The sequence below is a fragment of the Tachypleus tridentatus genome, chromosome 13 (assembly GCF_004210375.1).
Source record: "Tachypleus tridentatus isolate NWPU-2018 chromosome 13, ASM421037v1, whole genome shotgun sequence".
NCBI lineage: Eukaryota > Metazoa > Arthropoda > Merostomata > Xiphosura > Limulidae > Tachypleus > Tachypleus tridentatus.
The window spans coordinates 77552226-77573000 of NC_134837.1; the positions used below are offsets into that span (position 1 = coordinate 77552226).

General features: G+C 34.8%; 1 protein-coding gene across 3 annotated transcripts in view; it reads left to right on the top strand.

Annotated features, from left to right (window-relative positions):
- The window catches only part of LOC143237475 (cyclic AMP response element-binding protein A-like), a 68876-nt gene that overhangs the window by 18557 nt on the left and 29544 nt on the right, over window positions 1-20775 (top strand). For all 3 annotated transcript variants that reach the window (XM_076476762.1, XM_076476763.1, XM_076476764.1), the window contains exon 2: window positions 17922-18132. In XM_076476762.1, coding sequence (XP_076332877.1) covers window positions 17922-18132 — 211 coding nt within the window. The remainder of the gene's footprint in view (window positions 1-17921; window positions 18133-20775) is intronic.

The window sequence follows — 20775 nt, forward strand, 5'->3', positions numbered from 1 at the left end:
CTTTCTCTAACTTTGTTTGTGCCTAATAACAAACAAACAAACAGTATAGCTCTCTGTGGTTTTGCGCATAATTCAAAACAAATCAAATTGAATCTAACCAAGTTAAACAAATGTTACCCATTGCGACTGAACGTAGTTAACTTTAGTATTTCAACATAAATATTCCTGTTCATTGCAGCCCCCGCTAGTACAGCGGTATGTCTCCGAATTTACAACGCTAAAATCAGGGGTTCGATTCCCCTCGGTGAGCTGAGCAGATAGCCCGATGTGGCTTTGCTATCAAAAAAACACAAACACACCTGTTCATTGTAGGGATGTTTATTTGCTTTTGAAATCTAGCATAAAACTGCACAATGGGCTATCCGTGCTTTGCCCACCACAGACAGACATCGAAACCCGATTTGTAATTGTGTGAGTCAAAACATTCTTATGGTTTGGGGAGCACCTTTTAAAATGATGTTGTTTTAAACGGCACGTGGTCAAGTTGAGCTACAAGAATCACCACTTTCTGCACGCTTCACGTTACTATGCAACTAGTGATAAATATTTTTTTAAGTCATTGAGAAGAATTTATAATTCTAACAAAATGAATAACTATGCTATAATATGTATAATAAAGAGCAGCTAAATTGGCTAAGTACAAATAAACTAACTTCAAGAACTGGCTGGATTGTCGTACTATTTAATGATTCGTAGAAATAAGAATCCTGAAGACATGAATTCAAGTGAAGGAGAGCTGTATAGTAATATGTTAAGACATATCATATCTGTTATTTTCATAGCGGACAAAGCCTTTCACTCATTAGGCCGGCAGACACAATGCTGGATGAGATGCTATTTATATATTATGGAATAGTATACACAACAACTGTTACATTGTGAATTAAATTACTGAAGTGAAATTTCTGTCAGTTTCATACGAGAAGTTTACAGTTCACTGTTAGGGTAAAGATAAATAACATCTTATAGATGGTGTATATACCCTGTTGATAAACTTACAGACTAGCTCGAAATTTTCATCCACCCCATACGGAATGATCACCTGTTTTACACGTGGCATAATTGTATAATGTTGCCTATTTCTACTTAAATCTTAAGTATGTTTCGTTGGTAGAAATAGCTACACGTATGCTAATCTAAACGCGGAGTTCCTTATGCCCACTGTTTCTGTTAAGATGTAACAACCCGATCCTACACTAAACTAAGACTATCGGGCTGTTCAGAAAATTGGTTCAGAAAAGCCCCCCTTCCCCTTCAGTGGGTTTCTATACCCGTGATGCAATTCATGATGACGAGAAACCCACTTGAAGTGAGAATATATCTCAAGACGGTTGGTATTAACAGTTTTACTAATAAAGCAGAGAACAACGTTTCGACCTACTTGGGTTATCTTCAGGATAACCTGATAAATATCCCTGATATATCTCTCGTAGTGTAGCTTTTTGCTTCATTCCAATCAGTTGATTGAAAGTTCTGTTTATTTCTAATACAAGGCTCGGCATGGTCAAGCGTGTTAAGGCATTCGACTCGTAATCCGAGGGTCGTGGGTTCGAATCCCGGTCGCACCAAACATGCTCGCCCTTTCAGCTGTGGGGGTGTTATAATGTGACCGCCAATCCCACTATTCGTTGGTAAAATGAGTATCCCAAGAGTTGGCGGTGGGTGGTGATGACTAGCTACCTTCCCTCTAGTCTTACACTGCTAAATTAGGGACTGCTAGCGCAGATAGCTCTCGAGTAGCTTTGCGCGAAATTCAAATTCAAATTTCTAATAAAAATACGGAGGATTATTGTTTATTTTGAGAAACAGTCGAAAAAAATTAAATTTTTCTTTGTATTGCTGAACCAACCAACGTAGCATCCCTCGTTGAAATTAAAATGTTTGATACTGCCTCTTGTTATCGTGTAAAGCTCTTTAAAACATCTAACTCGACTCTAGCAGTAGAGTTGTAGTTAAATATATATATTTATAACTATATTTAGTTATGAAACATTTCCTTAGGTTTTAGTTTCAGTCGAGCTTTGTCTAAAAAATTGGACAATGGGGAAGGTATGCAGAGAAACAAACAAACAGGTAACACACATTTGCAGCACGAGCCGATGGTAGAAGAATAAGATAATTACACTGGTTGCTAGGTGATGCATATGACCAAAAAAAGCTGTATTTGGGTTGTCTTTCTTCTCCTGATGCTGTTTTTATAAGACAGAGCAAAGCATACGATTCGCATCAATAATCTGCTCATAATTTACGGATGTGTTCGCCGTACATGCATCATTAAAGCCAATGATATTAAAAAGTCTCGTTACCAGTGTGTTCCTAGCCCAATGCCCACAGGTTGAATGAACTCTTCCGCCACCAGAGGGAATCTCAAGGCAATACTACAGGGAACAATCACCGCATTCCGCCTAGCTGATTGTCAATAGTACAGCAAGGTCAGGGCCGGTGTAGTGGGAGATTTGGGCGCGCGCTCGGCACGAAGTCGTTACCCTCGTGGGGGTCTACAGTTGGGCGTCAATCCTACGTTATAGCTGTTATTAGCATTACGTAGGACACTGACACTGTAACGGTCAGATGAAATATGGACCTTGAACACTTTCATTTATAAAAGACTTTAGAACTGACGTCATTTCCTCTCGTTTACACAGACCTCGCAAGGTTGATGTTGTGTTTACAGTCACCATGCCTGATAATTGCTATTCCGTTGATTGTTCTAATCGTAGAAAAATGAATAAACGTTCAAAAGTCTTATCCTTCAAATATCCTACAGTTCTTTTAGGCAAATGCAGTTAACAGACTTGGGCCCCAAATAAAAGAAGTGGCAGATTTAGTAGGGGATAGCCACCCACCTTTTTATATCCCTTTAAAAATTGTCACATTTTTATACTGTTTAAAAATGTGGCAATTTTTTACATATTATAAATAAAGAGGGTAGTTAGCCACCCTCAACTGCAAATCCGCTACTGAAATTGACAACAGTTTACAGAAAGCACTTTGTGTTAGACACATTAAATGTGGTAGAATAAATCCAAAATGTTCTGTTTACTAAAAATAACATGAAATTTATTCATAATTTTTTTTTTCATTTGGCTTTCAGGATGTGGCAGTAATAATATAAAATATACTAATGTGTATATTTCATAAATAAAAAATCTATTGGGCGTGATTTATGAATCATATATTTTTTAACTTCACTGTTCTACGGTTCATTCACTGCTAATAACGATTGTAATATTATTTCAAAGCTTCAGTTTTGTGTGTGTAAATTCAGTAACAAAAATTCTTGTTTTTTTGGTTGGTGTTGTTCCATCTAGAAATAATGCCATCCGTTACTCAACAACGTGTTAGACCATGAGTAATGTTGAGAGTGTGTGTTTTCTTATAGCAAAGCCACATCGGGCTATCTGCTGAGCCCAACGAGGGGAATCGAACCCCTGATTTTAGCGTTGTAAATCCGTAGTCATACCTCTGTAATGTTGAAAGAACGGCAATAAGTAATATATGGAACTAAGTGTAATAGCAGTTTTCATCGTCTTGATTGGAGAATAACTGACATTGGAAATTGTTATAAAGTACGACTAATCAACACAAAGCATTTTTATTTATTTCCAACGTTCTCTATATTAACGTTATCAAGTAACAAACATCTCAATAACGTGCGTGTGTATGTGTAACATACAAGTTGTACTAAGAACGTATCCAATCATCATTAACTTCACCAGACGTCTTTTTTAGGCTCTTTTCTACAAACGATAAAACAATGGAAGTCAAAGAGTTCTCAGCCAAACCAAAAATCTGAAGTCTTCATTAGCGTTTGTTTGTCGCGCATGCGTAGAAATGTGTGCTTTATATCTAATCAACAGATTTCGTCTTACGTCGTATTAAGTGCCAATTGTGTCTTTGAACTTGTTTCCTTTGTTCAATGTTTACATTAATGTATACACACTAGTAAAAAGGTACCCTTCAATGTCGAGTTTCAAAGATAATGCTTTAAATGGGAGCGCGGGCCACTCCCACTATTAAACGAAACATACGAACCTTTTGTCCGATGTAGAGGTACCCGTGTTGTGGGCTGTATTAAGGGAGTAAAAGTAACTGGCTGCTAAATTTGAACCATTTATTTGTCCACTGCTTTTCCATTTAATCTCAACTGTAGGAAAGTTTACTCCCATCACATGTCAGTAAAATTGGTTCAGTCGGTTTCTTTCAACATCACGAGACGAACAACTTTTTTGTGTGTTATAAATGTAGAAAATATATACACATATCAATATGATGTACGCATTGCTGTCTTTGAACACATTTATGGACACCATTTTTAAGTTGCTTTATGACTTAGCCGAACTGATATATATAAAAAATTCATAATAGTGAAACTCCAATTCGTTATTATAACTAAAAACAAAAGATCCCACAACAGTATACACGTTTGGTGATATACCGTTAAATCACAGGTAAAAGTCTAACTAGAAACAAGCTACACTACTTAACCATTTAATGTGTACAAGATATAAGCTGCCACAACCAATTACAATTTAGCACATTATACATGGCGACTCAGAGTATCAAGCTGCTACGACTTTTCCTGCAGCAATACCAAACATTTCACTGATTACTTTTTGTTCATTGTAACATTTCAATTATCATCTATTCAAATTTAAATTTGTCTACTTTTTGCAAGTGCACAGAGAAAACAACAACTAAGAGGGTATATTACACTTAAAGTGCAAAATATAATGCTTTTTCAAGTTTGAAAAAAAATCAGCTATTTTTTATATATTTTTGTTGTACAAGGACCTTCCGTATATGTGACAGGAGTTATGTCGTGAAATGTTTTCGATTTACGTACCCATCACATCAGCAAGGTGGTTTGGGTACTTGACTAGCATTTTGAGGGTCACAGGTTCGAATCCCCGTCCTATCAAATATAGTTGTCCTTTCAGCCTGGAAGCGTTATAAAGTAACGGTCAATTCCATTGTCCGGTCGTAAAGGAATAACCCAAGAGTTGGCGATGGGTGCTAAATTAGGGACGGCTACCCAAGATACCCCTCGTGTGGTTTTGCGTGAAATTTAAACCGACCACTATTATATGTTATACTCAATACACTGTTTAACCCTATTAACATCCTATAAGTGCTTATAAGGCCATTGTTATTGACTCTCCGTTGAATATTATACACACAATCCAACAAATAAGGTTATTGGGTGTGTTTTTTCCTTTGTTTTTTCCAAAAAAATTATATTACCTGACACAGAAAATGTTTTTATTTAACATTTGATGTTATTGATCTTACACTAGTAACCTTCATAACACTGTCTAGAAAGTAAATAAAATTTTAAAGGTCTGGGTGTGTTTTCTTATAGCAAAGCCACATTGGGCTATCTGCTGAGTCCACCGAGGGGAATCGAACCCCTGATTTTAGCCTTGTAAATCCGTAGACTTACCGCTGTACTAGCGGGAGACTTAAAGGTTTGGAATTCGAAATGTGTACGTGAAGTAAACAACGAAGTCAGAAATACCTGTGATTCGGGTAAGGGTAAAAATAAAGTAGAATGTATAGCATTATGACAAACACACACTTCTGGAACAAAAACTACAGAACATGTTTAGCGACATCACATAACGAGCTCTAGAATCTTCGAAACGTAGCCTGACACGCTAATCTCTGGGCCACGCCCAACCAAAGGACAGTAAGATAACTACCCGATAACAAAGTATTTCATGAAATAAGAACGTATATGGAAACTAGCAAAACTCGCTATTTGATAGTGTGAGGTCGGGTACATCTAGCATTCGTTAGTTTGTAAATGGAAAACATTGGTTTGATTTGTTTTGAATTTCGCGCAAAGCCACACAAGAGCTATTTGCACTAGCCGTCCCTAATTTAGCAGTGTAAGACTAGAGCGAAGGCAGCTAGTCATCACCACCCATCGACAATTCTTGAGGTACTATTTTACTAATGAATAGTGGAATTGACACTCACATTATAACGCCTCCACAGCTGAAAGGGCGAGCATGTTGGTGTAACTGGGATTCGAACCCGCGACCCTCAAATTATTAGTCTTAGTAATTCTATACCTCCTTCAGAACTATTCTCTAATATACCTTCCTAATTTTTATGATATCAACATTTATCCCTCGTTGTATTGTTGATTAACGAACCCCGTCACAACTATAAAGGTATAGTTAATCTCATAATCACTTCAGTTGCCCAGAACTATATTGAAATAATCCAAAAATAAACCCCATTATTCGTTGGTAAAAGAGTAGCCCAAAAGTTGGCGATGGCTGGTGGTGACTAGCTGCCTTCCCTCTAGTCTTACACTGCTAAATTAGGGACGGCTGGTGCAGCTTTGAGTAGCTTTGCGCGAAATTCAAAACAAACAATATTTTCGATAAATAAAAACAATAAAATATCGTATTGTTGGAAAATTCGGGTGATAACAGAACCTTGGCTACTATGTTATATACAAGCTGAGTCTAAACTCGTTTGTTGACAACAGGAAATTAAAACCCTGTGGATTGTAATAAATGTAATTTTTCCTAGAATGTGAAAATCTATTTACATAAAAGGGATGTTGTGAGTTTAAAAAACAACAACAACAACAACAACAACGGTGGTATATGTAAAACCACAAAGTAATATACAAGGAAGAAAGAACTGGAAATATAATAAAAACACACCTACAGTACGTATACTGTTCTGATAAGTATACTGATAAGCATTCGGTGTTTCCCAACGGAACGCCACCTTACGCAACATTTGAACTAAAATGCCTGGTTAGTTATCCAAAGCTTCAGCCATAGCTATTCCTAATTTAGACCAGTTGGCAGAGAGAAGGAGCAACCAACCATTTGCACCTGCCGCCTAAGCGGCTAATTTTAACCAATTAACTATTGCAATTACAACACTGCCGCAGCTCAAAATTCCAAGTGTATTCGGTGGCATATCGCGACCTGAATCTTGGACTTAGCGATACGCAGCCTGACACAGTAACCACTTATGGTAATTGACGTTTTACGTATTTGTTAATATTGCCAGAACACATTACATATCATACGAACATTTAGAAGAAACAATGCTGTTGAACAGTCAAGCAGATATCAATACTGGAATTTTCCTGATGTATAGAAAGAATTAAATGTGGTTAAAGAAACTGGAACTAATTTTAGGTTAAAAGGGAGAATTATGTTTATTTATTTTGTTTGTACTCTTGATTTCAGTACTATCTGTTCCAGCCGTTCCTAATTTAGTTGTGTAAGACTAGAGGGATGGCAGCTAGTCCTACTGCCAAGTCTTGGGCTACTCCTTTACCAACGAATAGTGGGATTGACCGTAACATTATAACGTCCCCACGGCTAAAAGGAGCTACTAAATTTGGTGCGAGGGGGATTCGAACCCGTGACTCTCGGATTATGAGCCAAGTGTCCTAACCACCTGGCCATACCGAGCCAAGAAATTATGGAGAAGAAATTTCCTAACTTAGTACTTAACTTTAGATGTAGTTTCAATACCTTTTAGGGTTCAAACATATAAGTAATACGAGTATAGATTTAAGTCACCGTTTACAAAATACATAATAATACTTGGATTAACTTCTTTCAAGTTTGGATTTTGTTTGATTATATCAGGAGCACCTTTAATTACTGTCATCCTAATACAGCAGCTCGGTTCATGACTTCATTTCACGTCTTTCTGACTGTGTGTCACTGTTTAAAGGTGACAAGACCACTGTTCTGTTTTACCTGAAACATTTTGTGTTTCTGCACATTTTCCTGGTTCTATGACAAATTGTGAGCTAAATGTTTATTCCAAAGGCGAATAATCTATGTACCAGTGGCATATTAACAAACTTACTTCACCGACAGTTCTGTGTACTTTACCGACAGTTGGGTGTACATCAGGTTGTGTACCTTACTAAACCGACAGTTCTGTGTACATCAGTATTGTGTACCTTACTTTACCTATATTTCTGTGTACATCACGATTGTATATCTTACTTTACCAACAGTTCCGTGTACATCAGGATTGTATACTGTCAGTTGGAGAATAGAGACGTGTTAGGTTAGACAGTCATCCTGGGTCTTCTTCCTTTCTCTTCCCGACGTGGAAGTCTGTATACGTCAGTGACTACTACCTACTTGTTTTTTTTTATGTATTGTTTCAAAAAAGCTACATACTCACAGACAGGCAAACCAATCAGTAAACAGCAACAGTATAACTGTTGACATGGGCTCAGCATCAGGGATCAGCAAACTGTTCTCATGTTGTTTGTTTGAAGATAACCATAACTCTACACAATGGACTATTTGTGCCCTACCCACCACGGGAGGAGCTTTTTGTTTATCGAAGTATTTGGAACAATGAAAGGGACTATAAACACACGGGTCTTGTGCAGAATATAACATAACATAGGTGTGTCGTTTATATCTACTGTATTACTTGTAATTAACACTTCCTTTTAATTATCGCCTTCCACCCCGGTATATATTTAACATTATTTTGTGTGACAACAATGATAACCTAATGTTTAATCCACTTTTATTTTTTTAATTGAAAAGAAATGAAGGAAACGCACACGTGTTGGCATTCAAATCAACAAATCACATGTGAAAAAGGGAATCCGGAACAGCACAAATACTGCCTCCCTTTGCAGTTTGCAACGCCTCAGGTTACGTTATTTAGGGGTAATAAAGTATATATATATATGCGTGTGTGTGTGTGTGCGTGCGTGCGTGTAAATAAGTGTCACAAAGGCAACCAGTTAAGTTTTTTTTGTGTTTCCCATAGACTTTACTTAATTTGTTTATATATAATATATATGCATGAATATCAAACTGTGTATGTCGTTTAGAAATATATTCGTGGATAAATAATTCCATTGGACTCTCACCTACTAAAAATTGTATTTCGGTTCGTAAATGTCTTTAAGTGTCATACACCAACCAGAAATAAAGTCACAGCCAGATGAGACATGTCTTGTAATATCTTGATAGTGACAATAATTAATTACATATCCCAAAAGTGTTCCAGATAAGGTTATTTGACGTCATTTCACAGAAAATAGGATCTCCGTCTGCGTTTCTTTTGCGATAACCTCATTATTGTAGGCGAGTCCGTTATCAAAGTTTATATTCTAACATTTGTTCTTAAACACGTGCTAAACTTCCCACATTACCATGAGAGAGAAAATATGAGCTTAACCATATATAAAAAAAGGCTTTGATACGATTTACAATAGGAAGTATCACAAGCAATTGTTAAAATAATAAGAATACTGTTTCTAAGTCTTACACAATATTAGAGAGGTTTAACAAAAGAAGTCGAACACGTTTCTTTTTATTTGCATCAGACATGTCGTTTTTTAGTGATAAACATTTTATAGACACGTCGCTTTTTGGTGTTAGACCCTATAAACAAATATACTAGTGCACCACAGGAAAGGCAAAACCTTGACTAGAGTTTCTGGTGGCCAAATTGTAAATCAAAAGGATGCTTTATTCAGCTATATTAGGAGTTTTAAGTCTCTTAAAAAACTGCTTATGTTCCCATACTCTAGTTAGGCTCAATAAAGGGGAAAAAGCACAGGGCTTTGGTCATTAATTTTGTTTAATCGAAAACTACTGCAAATATTGGATCAGGTGAACAGGGTAGAAATCTATGTATACCATACATTCTAAGATGTGATTGTGTTTTAAGAGTGGAAGTACAACTTGTAACGTGATAGGATTTTGCTAACGGATTGTTTTCCCTCGAGTCAATAGCTCAAGTTTAGGGACGGTAGGAGATAGCCTTTACATATAATCTTTACCGTAAAAACAAGAATATATACTAGTTACGTTTTATTAAAGTATATATGAATACATAATTAAATGACTGTACATACGTAAATAGGTGTTAGGAAACCATAGTAATCTTTCTCAATGACTGTGTACATACGTCGAGCATACTTAGAGCTCCATTATAATACAACTCTGTTACTCAACACACGTAAACAGATGTTAGGAGACCAAAGTCATCCACTTTAATGACTGTACGTTGTGACGGATTTACCGCTATACGTATATTTTAATACCTACGTATTTCAGTTTGATGCATGTGACGTATATTGTTGGTGTGTATTCTGCAAATCCAACCTGTTTTCTAAATTTGTAGAAGATTCTCGAGAACAATAATCAACAATATGTGGTTTACATGCTTTCGAACATTGTTGAGCTTTCGAGAATCTCTCGTGATTCGAATAAAAATAGCTAGTTGGGAGACAGTTTTATATTACTGGGCAGCTACAGTCAGTATACTATAAACCTCGGAAGCAGTAATTGAGATTAACGCTTATTAATCGGACAACTACAGAACTTGACCAGGAACATTTATAGATTTCGAAAATTGTGAACCATGCATCTTCAGTGAATTAATTTCGTACGTTAGTATTTCTACGAGGACATTAGATATCTTCCTCGTTAAAATGTCAGCTTGAAGGGTTTGAATCCAGCCAAGAAAAGACTGCTCTAACTTAAACGAGCTGTAAAGATATCAACTTAGAATTAATTCGCTCATTGTGAATTTGGACCATAGATAAAATATTCAGTTCTAGACCAGATAGAAGACTCAGTATAGTTTGTAAGTTTGTAAAACTCTTGTCTATAAACCAATACCTTTAATAGGTATTAGTAAAAACCGTTATTAAAAATTGTATTGTTTTTATTTTTGTGTATTAAAATAAAATATATTTGTGTTAAGAAAGAAAATTGTATGTATCAATCTTGTTGGCATACATCATAAATTTAACACATATTGACATTCAAATAACTTCTAAATTAAAAATAAATTTGCGGCTGTTTGAAATAGTAATACGTAACATAACATAATAATTCGAAGACTAGTTCAAAATGAGTTATAATACGTAACAACGTAAGTAAACTAGTGATACACTACCAGAACAAGAATCCTGGTTGTTAACTTTAGTTCAACGTGTTACTTGTTACCACGACATCTATGATTTGCTTCATGAGAACAACAATAAAAAAAAATCAATTTAAGTATTTACACACTATGCTCTGAAGATATTATTGATTTATTTATAATTTAAACGTAAACTAAGTTATACTAAGTTGTGATGAAATATCACAAAGAATTTTTATATAAAGAATTTCTGAAGAATTATTATATAAACTTAACACAACTTGTACTTCCTTGCTGTCAGGAAAACACGTTCACAAACCGAGTTTCATTCCAGACACTAGTTCAATTCTCTGTCAACAAATCAGATTATATATAAACTGATTAAGAGGTGAAAGTAACTTTTGTCACAAACAAAACGTTTTCTTCTACACAGTATTAATTACAAAAAAATTATTTTTCGCTAAGTATTCGATGTATATATACATGTGTACAAATTTGTATGAGTAAAATTTGATATATATTTACTCGTTTTGAACCTGTCTATAGATAAACGCGAAATACATTCGTTATTTTTTTAACCCTGTTAAGCCTGACCACATTCTTGTTGCATAAGTGTGACAAGAAACAGTTGAAATATTGCAAAACACTTGTTTTATAGCATTTGTGTTTATATTTGAAAGTCTATTAAATGATAATAGAGATAATGAAAAAAAAACATAATTGGTTTGGAATGTGGGTAGAGAATCTGTTCATTTTGAGTGTTTTGATATAGCAAAAATTCAACATTTTATCCATCTCTACTTTGAGTCCAAAGGTACTTGCTGTACTTGTATCTAGTTTTGAAATTATGTAATAGAGGATTATTAGGTTAATATAATAGTTTTTTTTAAAGTAAGGTTTAATGATAAATACCAGCGAAAACTTACAATTAACAAATATATTTGTTGATAATGAAATCTTAAACTTTAATATACATCTGTGTGAGTGTTTTTATACACACACACACACACACATAAATTATCTATGTTTTAATTGTATGTTATTTACATGTAGTGTGTAATCACATTCTGACGTGTGTCTGATTTAAAACTGTTATCCAAGTAATCTCCCAGTGGTCAGAGCATTATACTGAGATGTGTTCCAAGTTATTAGTACAAGGTTATGAAAGTGACCTCTATGAATTTGTAAACCGTATATTAACTTGTATGTCAAGTAAAAAACAATGTGTCAAACAGTTCCAAATGATTTCTTGTAATTGGATGAACTGATTACGTCCGGTTTTTGAAATGTTTTTCATGTCCGTGATAAGAAGAGTAAATATGGTGAACATACTTGACCACCTTTATTAAGGAAATAGTTGTCAACATTTTGATTGATAGTATATCTTGAAAATTACTAACTGAACGTCAATTACCTGTTTAAGACAATTAAAACTCTGATAAGTGGCTTGGTTCTTACAAACCTCTCTTTATTTACATTTTGGTTACGTTGAACAGAAGAAAGTTTTTTTGTTGTATCAAATGATAAAGAAATTTAACAATCTAGATAATTCAGTATGTTACAGTCTGTCGAACGTTCCTGTAAAGGAGTCGAAAGCTTACAATGTTGTAAAATATCCTTGTAAGGTCATTTATTCCATTTCAATTTGTTCTTAAACCCAGATTTAAGAGATTGGTTATGTTAGCAGTGAGATAAATCAATTTCAATCTAAAAATTGGCTCTTGCCTATGGTTTCAATCGTTGGTCCGTTTCCAAAGCTTGTTGTTTCCACGAGATGAACCCGTATGGCCAAATGGTTAGAGCGTGCGACACGTAATCCGAGGGTCGAGGGTTCGAATCCCCGTTGCACCAAACACGCTTGCCCTTTCAGCCATCGGGGCGTTATAATATGACGGTCAATCCCACTATACTTTTGTAAAAAGTAGCTCAAGTGTTGGCGATGGGTGGTTATGACTAGTTGCCTTCTCTCTAGTCTGACACTGCTAAATTAGAGAAGGCTAGTGCAGATAGCCCACGTGTAGCTTTGCTTGAAATTCAAAAATAAACCAACAAACAATCCAGAAGATAAAGTGCTTTATGAAGTGTATTTTACTCACGGAAGGAATGAATAGATCATGAACATCGTGTTGTGGTCGCTCTCATGACTTCTTCTGAACAAACCAACTCAATCCAGTTCAGTTTCTTAAAAATTCACACATTGGGTGATCGTGTGTCTTAAAAAAATGGGAGGAGTTTTAGTAATTCACCAGTGAGGTTGTCTATGTAAATCGCAATTTCAACTGCATACTTTCTGATAATTATGTATATCTATAATTCAGTAAGTTTACTAAAATGTATTATGCTTCAGAGATGATATAATGTTGGTGAAATATATAGTTAGCATGCAGGACTTCACATTGTGAGTAAGTATACAATGAACATACACATTTGTCAACTTGAACCTGTCTATAAATAAACGCGAAATGTATTCATTACTTTCTGACACTGTTAAGCCTTACCATATTCTTGTCGCATAACACTAATAAGATACAGCTGAAATACTGTAAAAACGTGCGTAATAGACAATCAGACCCTCGTGCAGAATGTTTGAAACTAAGGTTCTACGTTTAGAGATAAAAAGACCAACACATATTGTGCAAGGTATCCTAACACTATAGAGATCTGGTGGCATGCACCCTCCCCAAAAAAATTGTAAAATATAAGCGCTGTGAGATTAAATCTGGAAGAAATGTCGCATGTAACACGACTTAAACAATTGCATTACTGTTCAAATAAAATCCGCAAACATCCAATAAAAGTCCAGTTACAAAATGTTAACAGAAGCCATCGCATGCGACTATTCCAAGCCAAAAATGCTAATAAATCATCAGAAGAATGTAGAATGTGTAAAAAACGTTACATACAATAAGCAGCATATAAGCATAATTTGTTTACATCAAAAAATAGGGGCTGGGACAACCCACGCACATCCTGCATACGTGTATGATATTTGTATATTTATTTTTATAAGTCTTTTTAACGATAATAAAGATAGTAAAACTATAATTAGTTCGGAATATGCGTACAAAAATCCGTTTACGTTGACGGTTTTGGTATTGCAAAAAATTTTATATCTCGACTTTGGATATAAATGTACTCGTGTCTAGGTTCTTTACTACTAATCTGATACTTTTAATATTTGCAAAGGTTTGTTTACCGATGTAAACCAAATTACTTTTTAGTGCAACTAAAAAAATAAGATACATAAATTTTCTAGAAACGTTTTCTTTTGTTGCATGTTTTTTTTTACTGAAACATTAGGCTTAACTACTCTTTACACCCTAACCATGCAGAGTTACAAATATGATAGAAAAAGGACTGGCCTAACAGGAATCCTTGCCGTTTTGTAAAATAAAAATTAAAAGAATAAATGGGGTGGCTTAGGGTTTTTGGATCAGATATTGTCTCGCATTTATAACTCCAGCATAAGAGTGCTTGTGTTTGAGATTTTTCAAGAAAATTTCTCAACGAAGGATCAACTTCAACGTGTATTATTTTTACTGGTAACTTAATCCAGCACATAAAAAATGTACAAAGCAATTAAATAAAAATTATTTTATCGAATTTGGTAAGACAACCCTACACTGGAAGTTTCAATTCGTTTCCTAAAGAAGTACAAAATACGGAATTGAATGATTTTCAGTCTTAAAACCGTGTGCTTGTTGCAATGTTTAATTCGTTTGTACAACACATCGGTGGTGAGTGTACAAGTAAATCCTCACGACGTGTGTTTTACCACCTGTTGTTTCTTACGTAAAGGAAAGGCTTCCGCCCACCATGATACCACACGTTACGCATACTACATATATCTTTATTCAGAAAAAAAAATGTATTTAAACGAGGTTCGTACCCTCTATTAAGTTATTAACATAAGTCCAACTTAACAAGGTCGTTTCACTTCGTCTGCTTATCTACATCCGGTGAGAAAGCATCCGTTTCGCTGCTTTAGAAAGAAACAGAAAGAAAAAAGATGGGAGTATTTATAGAATTTTACAAAAACACCAGATTTGTTAGATGTTGCCCCAAGTACTTCAGTTATATTAATTAGTGAATTCATGAAACGCTCTTTAAGATTGTTAAAATAAAAAAACATACGCAATAAGTTCTTTGAATGCGAAATATCTACCAATGGTTGTTATGCTAAATAAAGAAAATAACTTTATTCACTTTAACGTGCTCAATACGAACAGTAGGGCCCAGCATGAACAGGTGATTATGGCTCTCGACTCGTAATCTGAGAGTCGCGGGTTCGAATCCCCGTCACACCAAACATGCTTGCCATTTAAGCTGTGGGGGCGTTATAATGTGAGGTCAATCCTACTATTCGTTGCTAAAACAGTACCCCAAGAGTTGGCAGTGGGTGGTGATGACTAGCTGCCTTCCCTCTAGTCTTATACTGCTAGATCAGGGACGGCTAGCGCAGATGGCCCTCATGTAGCTTTGCGCGAAATTCAAAACAAACCAAACTAAAAGAATAGCAAAAAAAAAACTACTTAAAACCAACGTTACAAGTATAAAGTGTTGATGAAGCTCTGCGTTATTCTCTGACGTTAATGTTACAAACTTCCAATCAGAGTTTTGATAAGGCTCTGAGTTATACCCATGAATGTGATTTTTACAAGCTCAAGATGAGAACTTTGATAATGTTCTCAGGTATCTTTTTTTCTTATATCAAAATATTATTTTCAGGATTTTAGGATTGAAGAATGGAATACGATTTTAAAGTGTATGGAACAAAGTTACGTGACACGTATTTTACTCTGTTTAAAATCACAGTTGAAAACGCCTCGAGAGTTGTTGTGTGGATACAGTTTATTGCACACTTTTAGTTTTTAGAAATTGTTCTGAAAGGGATCCAACACCATTCTCTATAACTTACGGTTTGACAAAACTAAATTTCACAAGAACACAAAAGCAAAATAAAATAAATAATTTAAAACTTCCCTTTGAAAAATTCAAACTCTAGTTTATATTCTGGCAAAGTTTAGACTTTCAAAACTGATACTCTTCATTTATAGAATACAATAAATATTAAGCTACCGACACATACATGTGTATACGGACTTACGGCTTTGAATTAGTATGTGCCAGTAAAAGGTTTGTAGAGTATTCCATTTTTCTGAATTATGTCACCATATCGAAGCATTGCTCATTCTATGCAGTAAGAAACAAGTCTGATAGTCTTTGCATGAATGAGTACGCAAAGTAAGTAATAAAGAATGTTTAAGTTTTGTAATTCACCGAAGCATTTAAGAGGGTGCAGATATCATTAAAGTGTCTAAATTATTGGAGATGTTTCTCTGTTTGTAATCAAAACCTTGGGTTATATTGGTTCAAGGGTTATGTACTTCTTAATGTGTCCAGTAGCAAGCATTACTGATGTTTTTTTGTTAAACATCGAAGTCAGCAGAAAAAACAACCAACAAAAACGTGTCTTTGTCACATGAATGTTTTTAAAATATCATGAGTTGACTTAAAAAAAATAAAACTTCTGCTTAAAAATGAAACTTCTTTTTAAATTTGTTTTCAACTAAATTCTTAACAGAAATAATAAGTAGTTTATCACGTCTCTATAACCACAAGTAGAAAGTTAAGTCTAAATAGTTCTGCTCGATAAGAAAAAGGCGAAAAAAAAACGTACTATACCGAGACAGGAAACGTCTTTACAGATTATGAAAATAAAATTTCGAAACGGTTTGTTTGATCAGACAGATTCACCCAACAGAACGAAATGATTTGTTTGATCCTACAGGATCACCCAAAAGAACGAAACGGTTTGTTTGCTCATTCAGGCTCACCCAACAGAACGAAGCGGTTTATTTGATCAGACACGTTCATCCAACAGAAAAAAATTCGTTGTGACAAAAAGTAAAAAATTTCAGTATTTGTTGTCATGTTTCGTCTCTTCATTCTGAGTACAAGAAAACGTTTTCTATTCACTTCGTAAGTTTGTGAATTGTAGAAAAGAAAGATATTCAATAGCGATGTATATATATATATATATATATGGAGTAATACTGAAATGAGGTCAAATTGACAATTACTGGAATGTGGCCATAGCAGAAGTGGGTCATAAGAACTATTCTTGAGACTGGTTTGAATCTCCAACTACTTGTTATTCTCTTAAATATGTTCTACAGGAGTTAAACGCTACTATTTTGCAGCAATATAAGTGTTTGTGGAAGTAGCGTATCTGCAGTAACAAAGTGTGTCATAACAAGAAAAAAAGAACAGAACATTAAACCCCATACATATTGTTTATAATATAACTAAACGATAAAGTAAATGTTTGTTATAATTTGTATCACCGTGTTGTAAGCGATGTGCTTCTTTTATTAAGTTTCTATTTTTAGAGAACAATATTATTTGAACTTATCCTGTTTAGGAGGTAAACTGTGGTTGAATTACGTGAGGTAAACAAAAAGAAATCGAGACATTATATAGGTATTATTTTTATCCTTACCAACAAATTAAAATTTAAGGCTTAAGAAATGAACTATTTTTGTACCTACATTATATGTTCTAAAATTGCAATATCTTGAAACTATTTTTGACCAAGTACAAATATATATATTTAGTGAATACGGCGAATTTTTGGATATTTTAATATACGTTATTTTCTTATTGCATGAATGTTTTGTATTTCACAGTTTATGTGGATTCTTTTTCATAAACTCTCTCGTATCTACCAAAAGTAATTCACGGGTTTGAATCCCTGTCGCACCAAACATGCTCGCCCTTTCAGCCGTGGGAGCGTTATAATGTGATGACCAATCCCACTATTCGTTAGTAAAAGAGTATCCCAACAGTTGGCAGTAGACGTCGTGTAGCTATGCGCGAAATTCAAAAAAAAACAAACAAAACAAGCCATAAGTAATTGACAAAAAAACTCTAAATGTTATTTAATAATATTTTTCTTATTAAGGCAGATATTCATATTCTACATTGTCGCTAAAATTTCCCACTTTTGTCTGACTTAGGGCATGGATGGGATCACCATGAATACGGAACCAGATTGGCAGACTATACTGGACAACCAGTCCATTATACTTCACGACCGAATGATGACCGACGCTGTCCAGTCGCCCAGGATCCAGTCAGAGCACAGCTATTCCTTGTCGGTTTCTGACGATCTTACGGGCTCTGCCCTCAGCATCAGCCCTAGTATGAAACTGGAGGAATACGATAAAGGTAGAATCTACAAATTAACTAATCAGTGAATGTTTTATTTTCGTATTAACGGTTAGAGAAAGCTAGAAGAGGATTTGGAAAGTAACAACAGACTTTAAAGCATGTGACAGTCTATACTTAACTTCGTAGACGGTACCCAACTAATGAAACAGTGCATTATAATAAGAAGTAATATAGTTTTAACTTTATATTTAATTACCTTTGTTTATTACTAGGTATACCATTTTTAATTGTGATTTATGTAGCTAGCATGCTCTGAAGAGAAGTTAATATTAATTAGAGGTTTCCAGCTCTGTTCGTAGTGAATCATGACTTGCCATCAGCCGTTCCATGTGCTCAGACGCAGGCAAGTCTATTAGAGTGTGGGAACATACTCTGATACACGAAATGTCATGGAGAAACGAGACCCACTTGTTAACCACATATTCTAATAATATTATTCTCTGGCAGCTTTGTTAGTACATAACTGAAGAGAAATAGTTTTATTTTTTACAACGAGTTCAGGCATTCTACGTGTCTTTTACGAGTTTCTTGGTATAGATTCAAATATTAAGCTTTCAAGAGACATATAAATGGCATGAGGTTTTGTTTTAATATTCCTACCAGTATGTTTCATCAAAATAAGAAGAATGACTTTTGCTAGGAACCGAGGATATTGTAACAACATCTCTTGAGTTTCTGTAAACATGCTTTCATAATTTTACCAAACATTCAACAACGGTAGAAACATCCTCTCAAAAATGGTTAAGCTTTGCCTTTTTTCTTTCTTTACCAAGTGTTATTTACTTGACAAAAAAAAATTTGTGGGCTTCAAAAAGCAAGTAGGGCTGGTGGATTACGTAATTATTTGATATAAAAGTAGAACCGAGAGTGTCTTAGTGGCTGTTTAACTTGAAAGGCTATATATCGTAAGATCCAAAGTTAGAGCCACGATATATCGTTTAACAAAAATCGCATGTTAAACTATGGAGTAATTATAGCTTTATTAGGAAGTTTTGATTTAAGGTAAAAGTAACAGCATGTGTCAGCCGTTCCAAAGGTCGGTTGAAGTTATAAATAAGTAAATGTGTGTGTATGTGTGTGTGTGTGTGTAGCGCAGACGAAAACTGGTGAAGTAAAGTATAATTAAAAAGTAGCTACGTATCATAATACTTATGTCCATACAACAAAGTTTGTTTCAGAAGCACAATTATAAGCTATTCTCTGGTATTTAACGTTCCCTTGTCGTTTTTAGTGTGAGAAAGACAACTAGCCCATGAATATCACAAAGCAAGCCCTAGAATATAGCTAATCAGAGATAGTGGTGACAAGACGTTAAATTAGTACACCATCCGAAGCTAGTTTCTCTTAATTCAACTGATAGAGGGGGGACTGAAGGATACTTCAATGTTTAATTTAAATACAGGAAAAACATATATATAAAGAACTATTTCATGAATACTTTTTCATTCTTCTAACAATAATGATTTTTGGTCATGGTCGTAAAAGCGGATTTTTCGTGAGAACACAAGGAAAACGTTAAAATAGATGCGGGTCAACGTCTTTTTTAGTTAAACCTTGAGCACTTTCACAAGTGTTAGTTCCTGAAGGTTGACGACCAAGTACTTCGTGCGTCGTCATTGTGGAGGGTTTTTTTCCGTGTGTGTGTTTTTGTTTTGTCGCATAGAAATGAATTCCTAGAAAATGCTTCTTTGTGCGTACAAAATGTTAGGGTGTAAAGCCCAATCAGAGTGGATATAATGGGAAAGGTTGATGAATCGGGTGTAAGTGGATATACAGCATCAGAGTGGACGTAATGGGAAAGTTTGTGAATCAAAGTTATCAGATTCCCGATGAGTTTCAAGATTGAAGTTTAATAATATTAGTTTTTTTTTAAAGGACGAAAACAAAGCAATAATAATAATACTCTTATGGAGAATCATGGGATATGTTTTGAAACGTTACTTTGTAATTTCATGCATTCTTCTGGAGTCACTAACCGTTATAAAGATAGGCGTTAAGTGCTGGAAACTGGATAGGCTGAAAAAGTCCATAATTCATAGTCATAATTCAAAGTCCATAATAGTTCATTCAAGTGAAATTGGCTTAAATACGTAGCTTGAACAACTTTCTTTATAATTTAATATTGTACCAACGAAATTAAATATTCATATATACGTCTACTTTTCGATGAAATGATTCCATAGTATGAAGTTATGTTTAAGACTAAAAGTACTGAATCAAACCTAAACAAACTGATTTTCTCATTCTATAAATGACATCTAGGCAGCTGAAGTTTCCTTAAGAAATAACATTAAACCATTTTTGTAATATTTTGTCATATATACATATGCCTTATTTTATAACGCAATTTGTCCAATAAACCTGTTTCAATCAGGCAGTCCAGTAGGCTGTGTTATCAGAGGCGATTTAGCCCGTTCACCCTTCAAGTGAAGAGAGTGGGGGCTTTCTTCATTTCACGTTTTTCACCAGATCAGACCCCCAACCTGGACGAACACGAAACTGGGTAAAAAACATAATTACGTAGGTTACAACATATTAAAATCCATCCAGTTACGGCATTGTTGTAGGTAGCTAGTCATCAACGGAAGTTGAAATTATGTAAAAGTAGATACTGTAATTAAAAAGTACACGAATACATAC